At 37.7% G+C, this 22,568-nt stretch overlaps 1 protein-coding gene across 6 annotated transcripts in view; it reads right to left on the bottom strand.

Annotated features, from left to right (window-relative positions):
* LOC131900530 (vomeronasal type-2 receptor 116-like) overlaps nt 1-22,568 on the bottom strand; it is a 51,175-nt gene that overhangs the window by 6,894 nt on the left and 21,713 nt on the right. For 2 of the 6 annotated variants that reach the window (XM_059251784.1, XM_059251786.1), the window contains exons 2-5: nt 13,153-13,432; nt 11,975-12,781; nt 10,919-11,143; nt 10,012-10,135 (exon numbers count right to left, since the gene is read on the bottom strand). In XM_059251784.1, coding sequence (XP_059107767.1) covers nt 10,012-10,135; nt 10,919-11,143; nt 11,975-12,781; nt 13,153-13,432 — 1,436 coding nt within the window. Of the gene's footprint in view, nt 1-7,522; nt 7,526-10,011; nt 10,143-10,914; nt 11,144-11,974; nt 12,782-13,152; nt 13,433-22,568 lie in introns of all 6 variants that reach the window. The other 4 variants (XM_059251785.1, XM_059251783.1, XM_059251787.1 and 1 more) reach the window with 4 other exon arrangements.

Genomic DNA, 22,568 nt, shown 5'->3' with positions numbered 1-22,568 from the left:
ATGTAGAACTGAATTGTATTGCAAAATAAAAATTTAAAAAAAAATTTAACAACATCCTAAAAAAAAAAAAATTGCAGGGCTTGTCTCAAATCTTTTCTCGAGTACCCTGTGAGGCTGGATCATCTTAGCTACTACTCTCAAAAGTGTCCTGAGCAGTTTTTAGTTCAAATCCTATCTTTGGGTGGTGTTTGAGAACTTAGTGGTATTGTCATCATTCGGATGGTATCGTTGTTGTGGGGCCTCATAATCTTTGTGGAGATTTCAAAGTCACTGTTATTTGTGGCCATGGTTCCCTGCAGAAAGTTGATAGAAACTCAAACATGAGAATATGTACAGGTAGATAGATGAAGCCTTTTTTCTATGATTAGTTAGTACTCTAAATGATCATTCATATTATGATAAAAGTTTAAAATATATATAAAATATAATGTCAGGGTCTTCAGTTCAGTTCCATTGGTCCACATGTCAATTTTTATTCCAGTACCAAGCTGTTTTTCTTACCATAGCTCTACAGTAGAACTTGAGGTCAGGGATCGTGATGCCTCCATAGGTTGCTTTATTATACAGGATTATTTTAGTTATCCTATGTTTTTTTTTTTCAAATAAAGTTAAGTATTGTTCTATCCAAGTCTGTGAAGAGTTTTGTTGGGATTTTGATTGGGATTGCATTGAATCTGTAGATTGCTTTTGGTAAGGTTGCCATTTTTGCTATGTTAATTCTATCTATCCATTAGCATGGAAGATCTTTCCATTTTCTGATATCTTCTTCTATTTCCTTCTTCAGAGACTTAAAGTTCTTATCATACAGGACTTTCAATTGCTTAGTTAGGGTTACCCCAAGATATTTTATACTATTTGTGGCTATTGTAATGGGTGATGTTTCTCTGATTTTTTTCTCAGCCAATTTATCATTTGTACATAGGAGGACTACTGACTTTTTTGAGTTAATCTTGTATCCAGCCACCTTACTGAAAGAGTTTATCAGCTGTAGGAGTTCCCTGGTAGAATTTTTAGGGTCACTTGTGTATACTATCATATCATCTGCAAATAGTGAAAGTTTGATTTCTTTCTTTCCAATTTGAATAACCTTGATCTCCTTTAGTTGTCTTATTGCTCTAGCTAGAACTTCAAGTACCATGTTGAATAACAATGGGGAAAGTGGACAGCCTTGTCTTGTTCCTAATTTTAGTCACTTTGATTTCTCTCCATTTAATTTGATGTTGGCTGTCAGATTACTGTACATTGCCTTTATTATGTTTAGGTATATTCCTTGTATTTCTGATCTCTGTAGAACCTTTATCATGAAGGGGTGTTGGATTTTGTCAAAGGCTTTTTAAGCATCTCATGAGATGATCATGTGGTTTTTTTCTTTCAGTTTGTTTATATGGTGTATTACATCGACAGATTTTCATATGTTGAGCCATCCTTGCATTCCTAGGATGAAGCCTGCTTGGTCATGGTGGATAATTTTTTGATGTGTTCCTGGATCCGGTTAGCCAGTATTTTATTAAGTATTTTTGCATCAATGTTCATGAGGGAGATTGGTCTGTAATTCTCTTTCTTTGTTGCATCTTTGTATGGTTTGGGTATCAGGGTAACTGTAGCCTCATAACAAGAATTTGATAATGTTCCTTCTGTTTCTATTGAGTGGAACAATTTGAAGTGTATTGGTATTAGCTCTTCTTTGAAAATCTGGTAGAATTCTGCACTGAAACCATCTGGTCCTTGGCTTTTTTTTTTGGTTGGGAGACTTTTAGTGACCATTTTGATTTCCTTAGGGGTTATTGGTCTATTTAAATAGTTTATTTGGTCTTAACTTAACTTTGGAATGTGGTACCTATGCAGAAGATCGTCCATTTCTTCCAGATTTTCCAATTTTGTGGAGTACAGATTTTTGAAGAATGACCTGATAATTCTCTGAATTTCCTCATTGTCTGTTGATATGTTTTCCTTTTTTTTCTAATTTTTTTTATTTGGATGCCCCCTCTCTGGTTTTTGGTTAATTTGGATAAGGGCTTGTCTATCTTGTTGATTTTCTCAAAGAGTCAACTCTTTGTTCATTGATTCTTTGTATTGTTCTCTTTGTTTCTATTTTATTGATTTCAGCTCTCAATTTGATTATTTCCTGGCATCTCTTTCTCCTGGGTAACTTTGCTTCTTCTTGTTCTCGAGACTTCCAGTGTGCTGTTAAGTCACTAGTGTGAGATTTCTCCAACTTCTTTATGTGGGCATTTAGTGCTATGAGTTTTCCTCTTAGCACTGATTTCATAGTGTCCCATAAGATTTGGTATGTTGTACATTCATTTTCATTAAATTCTAGAAAATCTTTAATTTCTTTCTTATTTCTTCCTTGACCCATTGGTGATTCAATTGGACATTATTCAGTTTCCATGACATTGTAGGCTTTCTGTAATTTTTGTTGTTGTTGAAATCTAACTTTAAGCCATGGTGGTCCAATAAGATACAGGAGGTTATTTCAAATTTTTTGTATCTGTTGAGATTTGCTTTGTGACCAAGCATGTGGTCAAATTTGGAGAAGGTTCCATGCGGTGCTGAAAAGAAGGTACATTCTTTTGTGTTAGGGTGAAATATTCTGTAGATATCTATTAAGTCTATTTGAGTCATAATATCTGTTAGTTCCCTTATTTCTCTGTTAAGTTTCTGTCTGGCAGACTTGTTCATTGGTGTCATTGGTAAGAGTGGGTTGTTGAAGTCTCCCACTCCCACTACTAGAGTATGGTGTTTGATAGGTGATTTAAGCTTTATTAATGTTTCTTTTACAAATATTTGTACTCTTGTATTTGGGGCATAAATATTCAGACTTCATCTCATCAGATTTTCCCTGTGATAAATATGTAATGTCCTTCCCAATCTCTTCCAATTGATTTTAGCTTGAAGTCTATTTTATTAGATATTAGAATAGTTACACCAGTTTGCTTCTTAAATTCATTTAATTGGGAAGTCTTTTCCCAGCCTTTTATTCTGAGATAGTGTCTGTTTTGAAGTTGAGTTGTGTTTCTTGTAGGGAACAGAAGTATGGATCTAGTTTTCATATCCATTCTGTTAGCCTGTGTCTTTTTATAGGTGAATTGAGACCATTGATAAAAATGGATATTAATGACCAGTGATTGTTAATTCCTGTTATTTTTTGGTGGTCATGTTGTATGTTGCCCTTCTTTGGTTTTTGGTGGTGTGGAACTATCTATTGCTTGTGTTTTCATGGATGTATCTAACTTCCTTAGGTTGGATTTTTCCTTCTAGTGCTTTCTGTAGGGCTGGATTCGTGGGTAGCCATTCCAGCTTTGATCTGGAAGTTCCAACCCCCATTGAGACTTCGGCAACTGTCACGCCTACAAGGCGGGGCCAAGGAAGGCGCCTGGAGACCTGAGGTCTGCATGGGCTGCGCTCTCACTTGGTTCTGGGACCTTGGACGGTGAAGGTGGGCCAAGCAGAGCTCCAGAGAACACCACTGGACTGCGATACACCTTCCTCAGACCCCTTGACCTACTTATCCCTTAACTTGTAAGTTATGCCATTAAATAAATCTCCTTTTAACTACGTGGAATGGCCTTAATAATTTCACCAATATCTGGTGCCCAATGTGGGGCATGAACCCACAACCCTGAGATTAAGAGTCTCATGCTCTGCCGACTGAGCTAGCTGGATTTCAATGGGCAACTCTTATGAGTTCTGAAAAGAACTCTGTGGATTCTGTGATTACACACCTATTAGAAGTTATGGCCATCATGGGAATACCTGTACAAATTAAGACAGACAATGCCCCAGCATATGTCTCCAACAAAATGAGACAATTCTTTGCTTATTACAATATAAAGCATGTTACAGGTATACCACACAATCCCACAGGCCAAGCAGTCATAGAAAGATCCAATCAAACTTTAAAGGATATGCTAAATAAACAGCAACAGGTAACAATGACTCCTAGAAATAGATTGCATAGTGCTTTATTAACCTTGAATTTTCTCAATGCTGATGAGAAAGGAACAACAGCTGCGGAGAGACATTGGATGACAGACAAAACTCCTGAGCTAAACCAACCGGTTTATTTGAAGGATGTGCTGACCTCAGAATGGAAACCTGGATATGTTCTATGTTGGGGAAGGGGTTTTGCCTTTGTTTCTGCAGGAGAAGAAAAGCTATGGATACCAACAAAATTAATAAAAATTCGATTTGAACAGGAAAAACCCCTTGATGAGGAGAAGTAAAAGATCATCCACCAATGTGACATCTCTACAAGTTGTAAGAAAAATTTAACAATCAAAGGTTGGGGTAGGGTTCTGTTTTTGTCTTTCCAGGATATAACTTTTTTTCCTTTTTTCTTTTTATTAGACTAGAAGGGGGAAATATGGTGATATTTTATTTGTGTTGAAATGTGATTTTATTTGTATGTTAATAAATAAAGTTGCCTGGGGATCAGAGCTAAGAGCAAGCCATTTAGCAGAAGTCTGGCAGTGGTGGCACACGCCCTTAATTCTATCACAAGGCAGGCAGAGTCTCTGTGTGTTCAAGGACACAGCCAAGTGGTGACCCGAGCCTTTAGTCTCAGTATGAACCACAGAGACCTGGAGGTCTGTATAGATAGACAGTGATGAGGATGTCATGTGGTTGGGTTTAGAACCAATGAGAAGGCAGAACAGAAAAGCAATAAAAAGACAGGACACAGGGAGAAGGTCTCTCTCTCAGGGGAAGGACAGCAGTGAGTGGTAAGATAAGGTGGTCTTAGCTCTTGGCTGCTGCTCTGATCTCTGGGCTTTTAACTCTTTATTTGGCTCTGTGTTTCTTTTTTTTTATTTTTATTTTGCAATACAATTAAGTTCTACATACAGGCACAGATTCCCTTGTTCTCCCCCCTCACGCCCCCCTCACCTTCCCCCCAGCCCGCCTCCCATTCCAATCTCCTCCAGGGCAAAGCCTTCCCCACAGACTGAGATCAACCTGGTGGACTCAGTCCAGGTAGGTCCAGTCCCCTCCTCCCAGGCCGAGCCAAGCGACCCTGCATAGGCCCCAGGTTTCAAACAGCCGACTCATGCAATGAGCACAGGACCCAGTGCCAGTGCCTGGATGCCTCCCAAACAGATCAGGCCAATCAACTGTCTCACCCACTCAGAGGGCCTGATCCAGTTGGTGACCCCTCAGCCATTGGTTCATATTTCATGTGTTTCCGTTTGTTTGGCTATTTGTCTCTGTGCTTTATCCGACCTTGGTCTCAACAATTCTCGCTCATATAAACCCTCCTCATTCTCGCTAATTGGACTCCCAGAGATCCACCTGGGGCCTAGTCATGATCTCTGCATCCAGATCCCTCAGTAGTTGGATGAGGTTTCTAGCACGACAATTAGGGTGTTTGGCCATCCCATCACCAGAGTAGGTCAATTCGGACTGTCTCTAGGCTCTGTGTTTCTTATTTAATAAGACCATTTAGAATTATATCTACAGAGTCTAATTAGCTCCCACACAGCCTCAGGCATTTGGCAGTTCCTATAAGGTTACCAGATAGATTAATGTTGGCTGTTTGAAAACATTAGGCTGTTTCTCTGTAACTGTGTAATTCAATACTGAGATAGGTTCACCTTTAAATTCTTCTGTATGGATCTGAATTTCCCTATAATTTGTTTTAATGAGTTTTTTCTAAAACTTTTGTCTTGGAACTCAAATTAACCAGCCTTTTAATGATAAAATAAAAATGACCAAACAAATAATATTCAAAATTGACATTATGCACATCCCATCAACATTAATTATCTTCTCATTTAATTGTTCCATTTTCAGACTTCCAAATGTGTTATTAAACAGAGACCAAATTCCCTCCATTGTAAAAATGTATCCCATTTTTTATGTGGGAAAAAATTCTTTTTTAATTAATTTCTCCCTTTAAGATATCTTGATTTACTCTACATGTCTGCTGACTACATAGAATAGAAGTCTGAGGGAGTTTTAAGACATCTATTTAGTGTTGTAGCAATTTGAGATAGAAATCCAAAGAGAGCCTACAGCCCACCAGGAGAGAAGAAGCCAAAGAGACCCTGGCCCATGTGGGGTGGTCACTCTGGCCACATGCAGCTCAGGCTTGAGCCAGGGTCCGTAAGGCCACAGGCAAGCAGCTTTTCTGTGAATTTGGGTTATAAACATTAGGGCACCAGATGTAAGATGTACCTTTAATGGTCTTATTAATAAATATCCCAGAGCCAGATGTTGTGGTGAAAGATCAAAGGAATAGGCGAAGACACAGCCATCCTAACCTTACCAATTCAGCTGCCAGAGAGAGCTACTACCTGTATATTCACGCCTATAAACTTTTCTGTGTTTTGCCATCTTACTTCCTCTCTCCACTCAGCTGCATCACTTCCTCTTTCTTCCCAGCTCTATCACTTCCTGTCTGTCTATATAGACCTCCAGACCTCTATAGTTTACTAGCACTGGGATTAAAGGTGTGTGTCACCATGCCTGGCTCTGTTCTCAGTGTGGCCTTGAACTCACAGAGATCCAGCTAGAATCTCAGCCTCCTGAATGGTAGGATTAAAGACATGTGTTACCATTGCCTAACCTCTATGTTTAATATAGTGGCTGGCTTTTTCCACTGATCTCTGTGCAAGCTTTACTTATTAGAGCACAAATAAAGTATCACCTTAAGAGTAGGTGTGGCCCTGGTGGCCACTGAGGATGGGCTTTGGTTTTTCAAAAGATCAAATCAACATCAGTGTCTCTATCTTCATGTTCCTGAGTATCTGGATGTATAACATTCAGCTACTTTCAAGAAACATGCCTGTGTCTGTGCTAGCATGTTCCCTGACATTATGGTGATGGACTAAACCTCTGAAACTGTAAACAAGTCCCAACTAAATGCTTTATTTTATAAGTATTGGCATGGTTATGGTGTGTCTTCACATCAATACAACATACAGTAAAACATACTAGGGAATGGGGTATCTCTGATAGACTTGGCCATGTGACACAGGATATCTCATGTGACAGACCTAGATGCCAGAATGTGGACTTCGTAACTGTGGAATAGGAAAGCAACTGAATGTTTTAAGTGAGGCTTAATGGACCAAACTAGCTGGAGCATATAAGATAGTCCTGAGGGATATTTGAACTCTTGGACCCAGTTCAAGCAGTTTCAGAAGGGAAGAAATTTAGTAAAAAGCTTAAAGACTATTATTTTAATATTTTGACTAAGATTATGTTTGATTTTTGCCCTGGTCCAAAATATATGCCTGATGCTAAATTTGAGTTTTGGATTAAGGGAAATGAGGAAATTTTAAGATAGCCTAGTGTTGACATCTTTATATGATTTTTAGTGGTCACTCTTATACCAATCTATAATGAAGTAAGGTATAAGCAGTAAGGTAAGCATGGAAAAATACAAAACAAATGGTTTAAGAAGAAAAGGAGCACCAGAAAGTGCAATGGAGCTAATTTGAGAGCTTAAAGAGATAAAAAGGTTTAAAGAAAAGCCTGATGCTAAATGGAATAAAGGAAGTGGCAAACTCAGGGCAAGAACCCACTGAGCTCAGATTCCAACTTGAGAAATGAAGTGCATAATATTTCAGTGAAAGAAATAATCAAAAAGACAAAACTGGTGAAAATCTATTTGAATAAGAGGGCCCAGTTCCAACCTTAGTAAGCAGAAAACCTTGGAAGATTTGGCTGCATGGTTCTGGCTTGGAGTAAAGCATAGAAGAAAAGGGTTGTAGAATATTCCTTTATGGCTATGTAAAGCCACTAGGACAGATATTTGTCTGATGTGTCCCTGCATGAAGGCCAAAAAATATCATCGAGTGAAGCTGTGAAGGTAAAACCCAGATTTCATTGGAGATCCCAAAATATTGGAGATACCAGAATCATGGGATACCTGCAGACAAAATGTTGAACTAGCCCAAAGCAGAGAACTTTGTTGCAGGCAACAAAACAGAAAGGAGTTGGAGATCTGAAGAGTGCTTAAAACATCAGATAAAGAAATGCAGAATTTGAAGTTTGCCCTGTTGAATTTTGGTCTTTCTTTGGGTCCATATTTCTTCATTTTTCTTTTTTCCCCTCCCTTTTGAAATGGCAGCGTATATTCTGTGTATGCTGGAAATATTTGATCTGCTTTTTAATTTTAATTTTTTACAATAGCTTAAAGGTAAGAGACTGCCAGGAGTCTCAGAAAACACTTTAATCTTTGGACATTTAAACAGTTCTGAGGCTGTGATAGAGTATGAGGCCTTTTGAAGTTGGGCTAAATGCATTTTACATTATAATGTACTTGCAAGCCTATGGAGTCAGGGACTAGTATGTGGTGGTTTCAGTGAGAATGATCCCCATAGGCTGACATGCTTGTTTTCTAGGGAGAGGCATGGTTTGTTGGAGTACATGTGGACTTGTTGAAAGAAGTGTGTCATTGGTGATGTGGTTTAAGTTCTCAAAAGCACAAGCAGCACCACAGCTTCTCTCTTCCTTCTACCTGAGGATCTGGATAGAGAACAGTTAGCCACTTTTCCAGAAACATACCTGCCTGTGTGCTACTGGGCTCATTATTATTACAATAGTACCTCTGATAGTATAAATGAGCCCCAATTAAATGCTTTCTTCAAAAAGAATTGTCATGTTTGTGGTGTCTCTTCATAGCAATAGAACACTGACTAAGACAGCATGTCTAGATTGCAAAGCCAGCTGATACAATACTATGTACATTTTGCTTGTGTCCTTAGTCTGTATCGGCATATAGAATCAAGGAAGTACAATTCACTCAGGTGCATACTGTTTACATAAAGCAATATTTCCACTAAAAAAGCTGTTCTTCTTATGCACTAAAATGCCATTCAGTTTCAGTACATCACATCAACAATTAACATAAAGATTTAGAAAAAAAAGGACATTACTTTTTTCACAAACTTTCATTCCTATAATAATACCTGTTTATGGACTTCTGTCAATTCACATTTAGGTTTGTTCTTGTCACTACTTACCTGTGTATTAGAAGCAAAATGAAAAACTACAATACACATCAATTTTGAATATGTCACAACATAAAAATACAGATTTTTCAACACTGTATTTAAAATTCATACATTCATATAGTCTATTTGGATTTATTCTACCTTCCTAGTCCTTTTCCTATTGACTTGAGAATGGATGCGGCATGTCAAAGTGTTTCAAGTGAGGCTAATGCTGGTGCTGCAGGGAGAAATGAGGAGGATGTTATTAATTTTCAACTAAAATATATTTAAATTTAAAATGTTCTTATGTATATATAGTATGCCTAAATGTGTGTCCATGATTTTATATGTGAGTGATTTTTGCATGTCATTGTAAGCACACATGCATCTCTACATGTATTTGTAATTTAGAAGACAATCATTGGTGTTTTTCTTCACTTACCTCTCTTGTAGTATTCTCCTTTTGTTCCCAACTACACATTTCAACCTAGATGACATGCAAAATTACGCATATTCTGAATCCATCCCTTATATCTTGGTAAGATGTGATTGCTGAAGAACACTAACAAAAGTTTGGGTATATTCTTGTGTTCTGCACTATTGACCAAATCATTTCACAATAAGTACTTTATTCTGTAAGCTATTCCTCAAGATATTAAAAATATTTCTTTAAACAACAAGAGTCTGAGGTCTTTGCCTAGGACAATCTATGTACTTGGTGGCCAAGATTGTGGACTGACTGATCTTGTTATAAATTCAGTTTGTACAATGGGTTAAGGAAGATTAGGCATATGGATAGCAATAAAATTTTTCTTATAGAATTAATTACAAAATGTTTTTGTTTCCCATTGAACATTCTTTGGAAAATTTAAAAATTTGTAACCATCAAAGTGTAAGAAAGATATGTGGTATAAGGAAGACAGAGTATGTTCATTCCAGGTATGCTTGATATCTATAAAATCATCAAATTAAATTACATATTTTATGTCTTCAGTTTCCTTATAGGCACTTTCTAGTTTTAAAAATAGAATATATTCAGTTTCAGCACCTTCTTCTGCATACTAGCACATACCTGTCTCATTGGAAATCTCATTCTCTGGGCACCAGGCACAATCAAAGCAGCAGTCTGCTGTTTGTTCCTGATGAAATTTCCGGAATCCAGGAGTGCATTTCACACTGCATGTAGAAGTGGGAACCTTAGGGAAATGAAATTTTAGTTGGTAACAGACACAGGTTACAAATATTCTTCTGTTATCACACATTATTTATCAAATTCAGGTATCTGAGCATTTTCTGTGAATCTGCAATGAAATTGAAGGCCATACAATATTTAGTACATGGTGTAATATTCTATGTATAAAGTACTGGTTGTAGAGATGAGAAACTGTTTCTTCCTAAATTGAAATGATCTAATAGGAATACTTAGGAGGCATGCATTGCTCTTGATAAGTTTAAAACTCAAAATCAAGCATACTGACTTTGGTGGGAGGGAAAGCAGGGTGGAACAATGAAGAGTAATGGAATGAAGAAAATGAAGCATGTTGTAGGAGACTTTCATTGACTTAAATTTTCTTAAGTTAAAATAAAAGTTTAGGATAAAGAAAAATGTTTTGGAAACAATAAAATGATATCCTTCATTAGGTTTTAAAGATGTTTACACAGAATCACAAAATTTCATGGTTTATACCCAGTTGCAAATTTTAATAATTTAACATTTTTATTTTTATTTTGTATATATGTTTCTTTGGTATAAGGTTAATTGGAATATAACCCTAAGTATCCATGGAAGCCAAGAGGATTGTATCCCCAACACCTGGACTTAAAGGAAGTTGTGAGCCATCAAAAACAGGTGCTCAGTGAACTGAGCTTTGGCCTTCCCAAGAGCAGTGATTGTTTTTAACATCCAACCCATCACTCCCATTGTACAAATTTTTATAACACAGATGTACTTAAAAGAATGAAAATTATGGTGTACACACCGGTGTTTCTCCAATGGATGACTCTATGTCTTCAGAAATGTGTAGTTGTTGGCTTTGTGGGAAATAGGAAGAATAACTTCCTATCTTCACCTTTAATCCAAAGCCATGTGGGAAATTCCAAATGTTGTAAATGTCATACTCTGCACACAATTTTTCTCTCAGATTCATATTCACCAGCTCCCCGACAGGGTTAATAAATACTCTATTCCTCAGCAAAGAAGCCATCTAAGTGAGATGAATCATTAGAATACATATAGCCACCCAGTAAGGCAAAATGATATTGTGAATGAACCCAAATTTTCAATGTCTTCCAGAAAAGACAACTGTGTTGAAGACATTCTATCTACTGAAATACAAAATATCTCATGGGTAACTATTATTTGTTATTCATCATATCAATTTTTCATGGTGAAAAAGGTCAGAAGACATGCTTACCAAATAATGAGTAAAATAGTAAAAGAGATCAGAACATTTATTATTTATATGAAAACTGTCAAAATGGATGTTTTTACATATGTGAGTATATGTCTGTGTGTGTGTGTGCTCATAGCAAAAATTATTTTTAAAAAGAGAGAAGTCATTAAATTAAGGAGTGAGATGCCTGGAAGTTGTTGAAAGGGAGAATGGGAGTACATATCATGTAAATACAGTATACATATATGATGTAAAATAAAATTAATAACATGCAGTCACCACTCTTTGTTAACATACTTAATTGAAACTTCATATTAACAATTATTTGACATTGATTAACACATATTTTGTTTATTGAGATAGAAATTCTCTTCTAGTTGTCACTGAAATTTTTATGGTAAAATTTTCCATTACTATTTCTAATATTGAAATCATTTTTGAAAATATTAGTACACATTCTCACAAAAATAATTTGTCTTCATATAAAATATTGTCATCCATTGAGTGTTAATCACATGAAGTCTATTCATCTATATGAAAGATTAAAATTAGGAACTTCAGAGTAATAGAAATCTTTGTATTGAGTAAACAATCATTTAAAAATATCATGACTTAAGCATTATGAAAAGTAAGATAATTTACCTGATGACAGTCATAGAATATTCCTTGGGTTTTGGCTATATGCTGAGAGTCTACTTGTTGAAAAATGATTTCATGGTAGGTGTGGGCAACAGCATACACAGCATTGTATAAATTGTAACCTTCTTCACTCAGGATCATGTCAAATTTGTGTTGTGATAACCATTCCAATGTAGTGTTGAATGGGCAATGATTCATTGAGCTGTAGTTTGTCTTACAGATTGAACAATTAAAATAATTCCACTTTGTTCTCATCTGAGAAATGTCTACTGGATATTTGGAAGTGTTCATTGTTTGCATAAAGTTAAAAAATTTAGAAACCTTACCATGGTGATGTGCAAAAGTGACAGTCCCATAGAAATGGTCAAGGCTGAAATTTATCTTACTTGTGGTGACATCCCATCTTGAGGTGGTGACCCAAATTCTGTGTATACCTAAATATTCCCATCTTCTAAAACTGACTTCAAGGGTAGAGTTCATCTCACCATAAATGATAACAACCTTTGCTGATGATGTCATGATTTGTTTTTCATATATTCCAGCCCTTGTCATGTATAACTGCATGTTTTCTGGGACCACATTCACAAAAGCTAAACAGACTCCTTTTCTTCGCATCTCTTCTCTCAAGTCTGAGAGAAACTGAATTCCCTGGTCATCATCTGAGACAACCAGCCCTACCCAAGTCCATGTAAAATAAAGCATCAAAGAGACCATGGCCTTGGGCAAACATGTATCTTTTTGTGCTATCTGGCAGACATAGGGAAACTGTATATTGTCACTCAGGATAGGATGATATGGTCCAAAGAAAATCTAAAGGATGAAGAACGGAAGAAGCAATTTGAGGAATATTATTGGCAGGACATTCATTATTATATATGAGTTGTGTTACTCACCTTCCAGAACTCCTACAAAGGACAGTAAGATTACCATATAATGTTGTGTCCTTTTGTATTCCAGAATATTTCTGACAAATCTGAATGTTTAACAAAATTTTGCACGTTTCTCCAATTCTTTTATTTTCATAATACAAAGAAATGTTGGTGATATGCCAATATGTGATTCCTTAAGTCTTTAGAAAATGTAGAGCAGCAATACAAACCCATGTTTCCGATTCATTCTCTATAAGGACTTGGGATTAGTGTAGACAAGCTGTTACCTCTCCTTTTACCACACAGCCTTACCTTTGGATGCCTGTCATAGGTCATCAGTTTCAAAGATGTAGTCCATGATGGCCCTGTAAGTTCTACATCACATACAGATATTCCACAGTCATAATTAAGAATTCTTGATGTGTTGTTTTGTAATAAATTTAGTTCATCCATTATTTCTAATGTACCAAAACAGAAGCCAACAACAAACGAAAAATTCAAAGACATGTTGGGTAAAAGGTAAGGGTTCCTGTTGATCTCATCAGTAGCAAAAAACAATACCAGAAAAAACTCATATTTTCCTTTTGGTATTCTAAAAAAGACAGATGAGCATCAAGGAGGATATTATATATATGAAATTTTCAAACCAATTGACTCAAACCTTTTTCTCTGCCCTCTCTATATTTCTGTATTAATTCTATATCTCCTCTTATAAAGACAGAGAAAAGAGATCTTTAAAGTTTAAAGCATTTTCAGAATTCATCCAAATAAGTCATTCTGATACAAGAATTTTTTTCTTTGTGAAAACCTGTAAAGAGCTTGCGTGATCCCAGAATACCATTCATGAACTAGAACACAGCCAAAGACTTTCACTCTGCTATAAGATTTGGGGGACTGTCAGTCTAGAGGAACTTGAAAAAAAATATTACTTCATCCATGTATCTGCAGAATGGTACTTTATCCTTTAATTGTTAAATGATAATTACAGAAGGATTGAAGTTTAACAGATTTTATTAATGAAAATTTTCAATCATATATAAAAAGCATCTTGACCATATTGAGTACATCAGAAATCATACAATAGATGCTGGCCCACAACCCCCCATAGAAGACTCCTGCTCTGTTTTGACCACACTGATACTAGGAACTTAAGGAGAGCAAGGAAATATAAATATATAAGGAAGAAGTCAAACTACTGATATTTGTAGATGTTATTATAGTATACATAAAGTGACACTCAAAATTCTATCAGGGAACTCCTAAAACAGAAAAATACCTTTAGTGAATTGGCTGGCTACAAAATTAACTAAAAAAAACCACTATCCCTCTTATATATGAATGATTAATGGACTGAGAATGTAATCAGAAGAAAAAACCCTTCACAATAGCCAAAAATAATTAAAAATACCTTGGTATAACTCTAACCATGCAAGTGAAACTCACATAGGACAAAATTTTCAAGTCTTTGAAGAAAGAAATTGATAAAGATATCAGAATATGGAAAGATCTCCCATGTTCATGGATCAGTAGAATTAATATAGTAAAAATGGCAATCTTACCAAAAGCCATATATAAATTAATTGCAATCTCCATCAAACTCCAACACAATTCTTTTTGTTGTTGTTGTTGGTTTTTCAAGACAGGGTTTCTCAGTGTAGCTTTGCGCCTTTCCTGGAACTCACTTTGTAGACCAGGCTGTCCTTGAACTCACAGACATCTGGCTGGCTCTGCCTCCCAAGTGCTGGGATTAAAGGCATGCACCACCACCACCTGGCAGTCAACACAATTCTTTACAGATCTTGAAAAAACAATACTCAACTTCATATGGAAAGCAAGAAATAAAAAAACAAAAGAACAGAATAGACAAAACTATTCTGTACAATGACATAACTTCCAGAGGTACTATCATCTCCAATGTCAAGCTCTACTACATAGCTATAGTAATAAAAACCACAGGGGATCCAGGGCATTGGTATAAAAACAGAGAGGATAATAAATGGGATCAAACTGAAGATCTAGAGATAAATCCAAAAACTTACAGACACCTTATTTTTGACAAAGAAATTAAATTTATACTAAGAAAAAAGAGTTTTCAACAAATGTTGCTAACAAAACTGAATGCCCACATGTAGAAGAATGCAAATAAATCTATATCTATCACTCTGCACAAACTCAAGTCCAACTAGATCAAAGCCTTCAATATAAAACCATTTACAATGAACCTGACAGAAGAGAAAATTGGAAAGAACCCTGACCACATTGACACAGTTGACTACTTTCTGAAGAGAATACCAATAGCACAAGCTCTAAGACTGACAATTAATAAATAAGACCTTATGAAACTGAAAAGCTTCTGTAAGACAAAGGACACCATCAATAGGACACAGTGGCAGCCTACAAAATAGGAAAAGATCTTCAACAACTCCACATCTGACAAAACATATAAAGAACTGATTTCCAAATATATAAATGTCTGATTTCCAAAATATATAAGGAACTGAAAAAATTAGACATCAACAAACCAAATAAGCCAATTAAAAAGTAGAGTACAGATCTAAACAGCAAATTCTCCAAAGAATAGTCACAAACAGCTGATCAGTTCTGAAATGTTCAACATCCTTAGCCATCAGGAAAATGCAAATCAAAACTTCACTGAGATTCAATTTTGTATCTGTCATAATGCCTAAGACCAATAACACAAGTGACAGGTCACCCTGGTAAAGAAAGATTATAAGGTTAGCACTCATCCATTGCTGATAGGAGTGCACACTTGTACAGCCACTATAGAATTCAGTGTAGTTGTTCTTCATTAAGAAGGGAATTTTTATACCTGAATATCCAGCTATTCCACTTTTGGACATATACCTAAAGCATGTTTCATCCTACCACCATGACACTTGCTCAACCATATTCATTCCTGCTCTATTCTTATTTGCCAGAAAGTGTAAACAACCTACATGTCCCTCAGTGAAAAAAAATGGAGAAAGAAAATGTGTAGTACATTTACACAATAAGGTATTACTCAGCTGTTAAAAATGGCATCATGAAATTTTTAGGCAAGTGGATTAAACTAGAAAAAAATTACCCTGAGTAAGAAAAGATAAACCCAGAAAGATAAACATGGTCTCTGCTCATTTATATGTGGATATTATCTGCCAAATAAATGATAACCCAGCTACAATCTCTAGACCCAGAGAGATTAGGAATAGAAGGACCAAGGGAGAACATGTGGATCTCATTGGGAGGTGGAAATAGAATAAATATTATGGGAGACTGGACATGGTTGATGACAACTGGAGGATAATGTGAGGGGAAAGTAAGAGAAATTGTAATAGGGAAGGAAATGTGAGGAGAGACATCTAGCATTTGGGGACATTTAAAGATTGACAAGGAAATCAATTGCAGTATGAATTTCCTAAAATATGTGAAAGTGGTGGTAATGAAGTCTCTTAATCATGAAGGAGATAGATTCCCCACTGGCAACTCTAATCACCAAATAATGCTTCTAGTACCAGAACTGGGTTTCATCCAATTTTGTTGGTGGTCAGAGAGGTTCCATAGAAATTCTCAACAGCCCATACTGTTGACAAGACAATAGTATGCTCCTGCAAACTGTACAGCAAAGCTTCATTGCTGAAGACAACACCTACACAATGCATTGAATATGTAGAGGTCAAGCTGCTGCCTCCATAGAACCTTTACAACTACATTATAGTGCCTTAGGTATGGAGAAGCACTTTGAAGGCTACCAAAAAGAAACTTAAGCATCAACTCAGCCACATAACATTTGACCTACAATCTGTTCTGCCTGCAAAATATGCTAGGGCAATGTTGGCACAAAACTTGTGAGAGTAAGCAACCAATCTCTGTTTTGTCTTAGGGGCCATTCCACCAGAAGGAACCCATATCAACGCAACTGTGATTAGAAAGAACCAGAGAAGAGATTCACAAGAGACCTGGGGTAAACCAAAGACTACTGGTCTAAAAACAAGTAACAATAAAATGCCTCCTCATGATATTCTCATATATTCATTGATCAGTGCCTTAATCAAACATTATCAGAGAAGCTTCCTTCTACCATACATGACAATAAATACAGAGACCCACAGCCAGACATTGTGCAGATATAGTAAGACACCTTAGAACCCATAGCTCAAATTGGATGTCTTTACCAAACACCTACCTTCAGAGTTTTAGAACTTGCCTGGAAGTGAATGTGGAAAGAGTGCCAGAGCCAAAGAGGATGGAGCACACAAGGTCAACAAAGCCCTCTAAATCAACTGAACAAAGCTCACATGAGCTTAAAGAGACTGAAGAAGCAAGCACTTGGGCTCATACAAGTTTGCACCAGTCATCTGCATATATATTAAATTGCTTTCAATTTACTTTGGGGATGGGACTAATAAGTGTGTGAATGAGTGGGTCTCTAATTGTTGTGCCTTTTCTTGGAGCTCTTTTCCTCATGTGTTGTTTTGTTTTTTGGTTTGCTTTTTGTTATGTTTTATCTTGTTCAACTTTTTGTGGTAGTTGGCTTTTTTTTATCTTACTATATTTTACTTTGTTATGTTTGGTTGTCATCTCTTAGAATCCAGTTCTTTTATAATGAAATAGAGAAAGGTAGTAGATTCAGATGGGACTAGATGTGTTAGGAACTTGCAGGAATAATGTGAGGGGAATTGTAATAAGGATATTTTATGGGAGAAAATAATCTATTTTTAATAAAATGGGTAAAAGTAAAAAAAGATTATAACAAAACCTTGATCAGTTAGGGAAGGAAGAAAATAAGAGGAGCTTCTCAGCAATTTGCAGGACTCAGGTGGTAGAGGATAGTGTTAACTTCCCCCCAGACTCCCAGGTCTAGTAGGTCACAACTACCAGTAGCTTGCCTAGCACCGAAGGCCAAAGGTTGATCACCATCATACCAAGCCCATGAATTCCATGCCCAGGCATATAAGAGATGAAAAGCAGAATCTCTGCATCATGTCTTGTGGCTGAGGTAGGCAGGGTTCAAACATGTGCTATGTGTGACTCAACCAGCAGCCCTCTAGGAATGAACAGACTATTATAGTAAGTGAATACAGAGTGGGGAAAAGGAGGAAATAGAGAGACAGAATGGTTCATGGGCTAGGGAAAGAGGAAGATCTGAAGGAGTGATTGTGGTGAGGAGCAGGCTGACATGAAACGTCTGCTTGCCACCCAAGTCTAAGATGATGTCCAGGCCAGGGCTATTGCCAAGGTGCAAGTCTTGGCCCAAGGCCCAGAAGCATCAAAGTGGCCTGGGTTGATGTCTTTAGCTCTTGTCACCAGTGAGGCCCCTGCAGAGCTTTGGGGTCCTGCCACCATCTGGAGCCATGATGAGTTCTAAGAGCCACACTGCTGCAGGGACTTTGCCACCCTGAGTGGCATACACTGCTACCTGGGATCACAGTGGCAATCAGACCTGGGCTGCTGCTGAGGACCATGTCTAGATCCATGGTCCTATCAAAGCTGAGATCTGTGTTGATGACCAGTGGCCCATGTTGTTACCAAAGGCCAGAAATATGCCCAGGGTCTAGGCTGCAAGCTATGACCATGTTGGTGTCCAAGGACTGTGCTTTCACTGAGGCCATGCACAGTTGAGTGGCCAGCACTGTGACCTGGGGCCATTGTGTTATCTGTGTCAGGGTTGCTGCCTAGGGCCATGTCATGGTCCTGAAGCATCCAGGGCCTGTGTTGATGTCAATAGGTCCTTATATTATCAAAGGCCATGCCACTGCTATGGGTCTGAGCCACCACTTAGCCCATGTTGCCACCAGAGAACATATGGATACCAAGAGTCTGAGTGCCAACCTGCGGCCAGTTGTGTGTCCAAAGGACATGAAGCTTCCGGGGACATTCTGATCAGAGAGGCCTGTGCTCTCATGTGGAGCTATTATGTCATTTGGTCAAAGGCTGATGCTGATGGATATGTCTACATCTGAATTAATTAATGTCCAGGTTTCCTATTAAAATTGAGGGCCATGCAGATGATGAGGTTCTGGTCAGTCACCCGAGATCATCTCAGTATCCCCATCCCATGCTTCTGCTAGGCCTGTAGTGATTTGGAAAGCTTATGCTGCCACATGGGGACTTGGAGACATCTAGGCCTAGGCTGCTGCCTAGGAATATGTCTAACACCATGGCTCTGCAGCAGCCAGGACCTGGGGTAAGGTCTATGGGTCTTGTTTTCATCAAAGAGCCTGCAGATACATTGTATCTGGTCAGCAATCTGGGACTTTGCTGGTGTCTAAAGGCCATGCCAATTGCAGACCCATACTTACCTTGCAGAGTAGATTTCTCTCTATCAAGGTCTCTCTCTCTCTCTCTCTCTCTCTCTCTCTCTCTCTCTCTCTCTGTCTCTCTCTGTCTTTCAACTTCTATCTATAAAAATTAGGAAAGTAGGATATAGGAATATAGGATAAGAAAAAATATAAAATAAGATAGAGTAGGAAGAAAATTTAGGATAAAGATAAGCAACAAGATGTAGGAACTATGTCCTTAATTTTTCAACTATGAGGCTAGGCACACAAGCTTGGAAGAACTGGAGGAAAAGAAAAAACATGCAGAAAAAAGCTTCCAGTGGAAGCTTTTGGCCTGGGGACAGCAAAAATGCTAAGTCCAAGCAGCTGAGGAAATAATTTTCCCTCAGGCAAAGGCAAGTGAAGTAATTTTTTTCACTCTGCAGATGCTGCCACTGTATAGAAACACCATACCATCAGGATTAGTTTCCTCTTGGCCATGAAGCCAAAGTTTAGAGAACAGAACTCTTAGGAAAACTGTACAGTCTTTCTCTCTCAAAAACTGAAAGCTTTCTTGGAATAACTTAGCAATCCCTCTCTAAAAAACTAAAAGCCTTTAAGAACTTTCCTTCTCCAATTCTCTTTCTAAATGGGCAAATTTAGATTCACCTGGAAGAATGCAGGAAGTAACCTATGGTTCGCTCTAAAAAAAACAAAAAGATCTCTTGGTACTAGACAAATCCTCTCTGCTAAGGTCTTTCCCTACAAGCTAATAAAAAAAGCAGCCAGAAATCCCCTTGCAGCTGGAACACTCAGGAAATTGCAGGCAGAGGAAGCAGTAAAGCTGAACTGCAGCTTTGGTTGCTGGGGAATCAGAGACTGTGTGCCTGTGGAGGAGACAAGTGGGGACAAGATAAAGAACTACCCAGGAGAAAAGCTCTCTTTTCTGTCAGAGAAAGGACCTTTCTGAAAAAGCTCTGTTTCAAGTGCCTTCACTTTCCCTTACTCACCTAGTGAGGAGAGGGAGTGAAGCCCTGAAGGGTCTTAGCCTCTGGCAATAAGCTCCATCTGAGTGTGAATGGACAGACAGATGCTACCCACTGGGGGACAGGATCAGATGAAAGGCCTGATTAGGGAAGTACACCTGTCCTAATATGAGCTTAGGGAAAACAAAAACTTCTTATGATAAAAAAGCAGAAGCTTGATTTCAGTGTGAACACAAACCACACAGACCCTGTAAACAGAAAGAGGAAGTAACATACTTTAAAGGCAACATGGGAAATGTAGTTTGAAAAAGTAGCTTGGAAAACGTAGTAATGGCATGGTGATACAGAGAAAGGCACCATGGAAAATGTACTTTATTTCAGCACAAAATGGCAATAGTGTCTAAAAACTCATTTTTTTTTCAGCTCAGAATGAAATTTCTTTTCAAATTAATGCTGGAAAGCTTAATTTTACCTCATGAGAACTAAGAACATGTGAACAACTTCCATCTAAAGAGATAATTAAAGTGCTAGTACCGTTTGTCAAGAAGTCACTTTGAAAACCTCAATAAAACAAAGTCCATACACTGGAAAATTGCATTGTAGATGGGGATTAAACTCCAGAAAACATAGCTGTCTTACTAAAAGTTGAAAAGCTACAACTATAGTCAGAGTTAAATAATGCATGGATAGAGTATATGACAGCTACTAGGAGAATTGGCATCAAGGATTCAGAAGCTAATATACTAAGTCATAAAAATGTACTTCCTCAGAGTAAACTAATGAAGGATGTACTTCATGAAACAACATCTATGCTCTTGACTCCTTTGAATATTAAAAGTTTTGGTGAACAAACAACCTTGCCAGAAATATTGGGCTAATAAAAATCTATCAGAAACCTCAACATTATTAAAAGAACTCATGGTGAATACACCTTTAAAGGCCAAACACCCTAATTGTCGTGCTAGAAACCTCATCCAACTACTGAGGGATCTGGATGCAGAGATCCATGACTAGGCCCCGGGTGAATCTCTGGGAGTCCAATTAGCGAGAATGAGGAGGGTTTATATGAGCGAGAATTGTTGAGACCAAGGTTGGATAAAGCACAGAGACAAATAGCCAAACGAATGGAAACACATGAACTATGAACCAATGGCTGAGGGGTCACCAACTGGATCAGGCCCTCTGAGTGGGTGAGACAGTTGTTTGGCCTGATCTTTTTGGGAGGCATCCAGGCAGTGGGACTGGGTCCTTTGCTCATTGCATGAGTCGGCTGTTTGAAACCTGGGGCCTATGCAGGGTCCCTTGGCTCGGCCTGGGAGGAGGGGACTGGACCTGTCTGGACTGAGTCCACCAGGTTGATCTCAGTCTATGGGGAAGGCTTTGCCCTGGAGGAGATGGGAATGGGAGGCGGGCTGGGGGGAAGGTAAGGGGGGCGGGAGGGGGGAGAACAAGGGAATCTGTGGCTGATATGTAGAACTGAATTGTATTGCAAAATAAAAATTAAAAAAAAAATAAAAATTAAGAAAGGGGAAAATTGTCTGAGAGTTTGGTGATGAGTATGGAACAGAGGAATATCAGCTCCAATAAAAAAGCTGAACAGAAATGGAGCTCAGAGCCACATCACTTTGCCCTAGTGGCAAATCAATGCAAGCTCCTTTAACACAGTGTCTAAGAGCTGCACAAGAAGTTTTTGGTAAGTACTTTATGGCAGTTCAATATGGTAATTTCATCCTCACCCTAAGGCAAGGCTTCTGTGTCAACTGAGTGAAGCCAACAGTGTTTGTCTGAATTGAAGCACTCAGGGAAGCTCTTATGAACTTGGGTAAAGCGACAGCCTCCAGTTAGAAAGTATTACCACTGAGTGCATCTCTGTTGGTTCCTGAACATCTGAGAGAACTCAGCAAGAAAGGTGACTTTGTGTAAGTGGCATTGTCCCGAGAGTGTTTCAGACCCCTAGCTACAAGTGTTACAACTCCATGTCAACAGCACTCACTAAATTCGAGGATTGAGGGAGAACCATTGAAAAAGTAGGCTCTTGTTTCCAACGGTCAGGAGAACTTTCATAATGATAGCAAAGCTCACTATAAACTCTGAACTTTAATAAAAAATCTGAACCTTAAAAATGATTTGTGTACTTCTGGTATTGTTAATAGTGTAGTTAAGAAACTTGTTTTAGGTGTTAAGAAATCTCTTATAGATGTTTACTAAGCTCTGCTAAGAGATTCTTTCCAGTTTAAGTTAGTTCCATTAGGAGGGTCTTTCTAACAGTTGTATAGTTTTCTCTTAAATATAATTTTGGTAAGTAGTGCTTCTAAGAAATCTTTTCTAAGAGATGTGTGAGGTGATAATAGTTCAGAGATCTCTTCTAGATGTTAAGGTTTATAAAGTAGTTCTATAGAATGTAAGTTTAAATAAGAAGTATAAATATATATAGTAAAGTAAGTCAATAAGTTTAGTTTGATAAATGTAGGTTCAAATATATTGG

This window comes from Peromyscus eremicus, unplaced genomic scaffold (genome assembly GCF_949786415.1).
Source record: "Peromyscus eremicus unplaced genomic scaffold, PerEre_H2_v1 PerEre#2#chr22_unloc_1, whole genome shotgun sequence".
NCBI classification, from domain to species: Eukaryota; Metazoa; Chordata; class Mammalia; order Rodentia; family Cricetidae; genus Peromyscus; species Peromyscus eremicus.
This window is presented reverse-complemented; position numbering and strand designations above follow the sequence as displayed.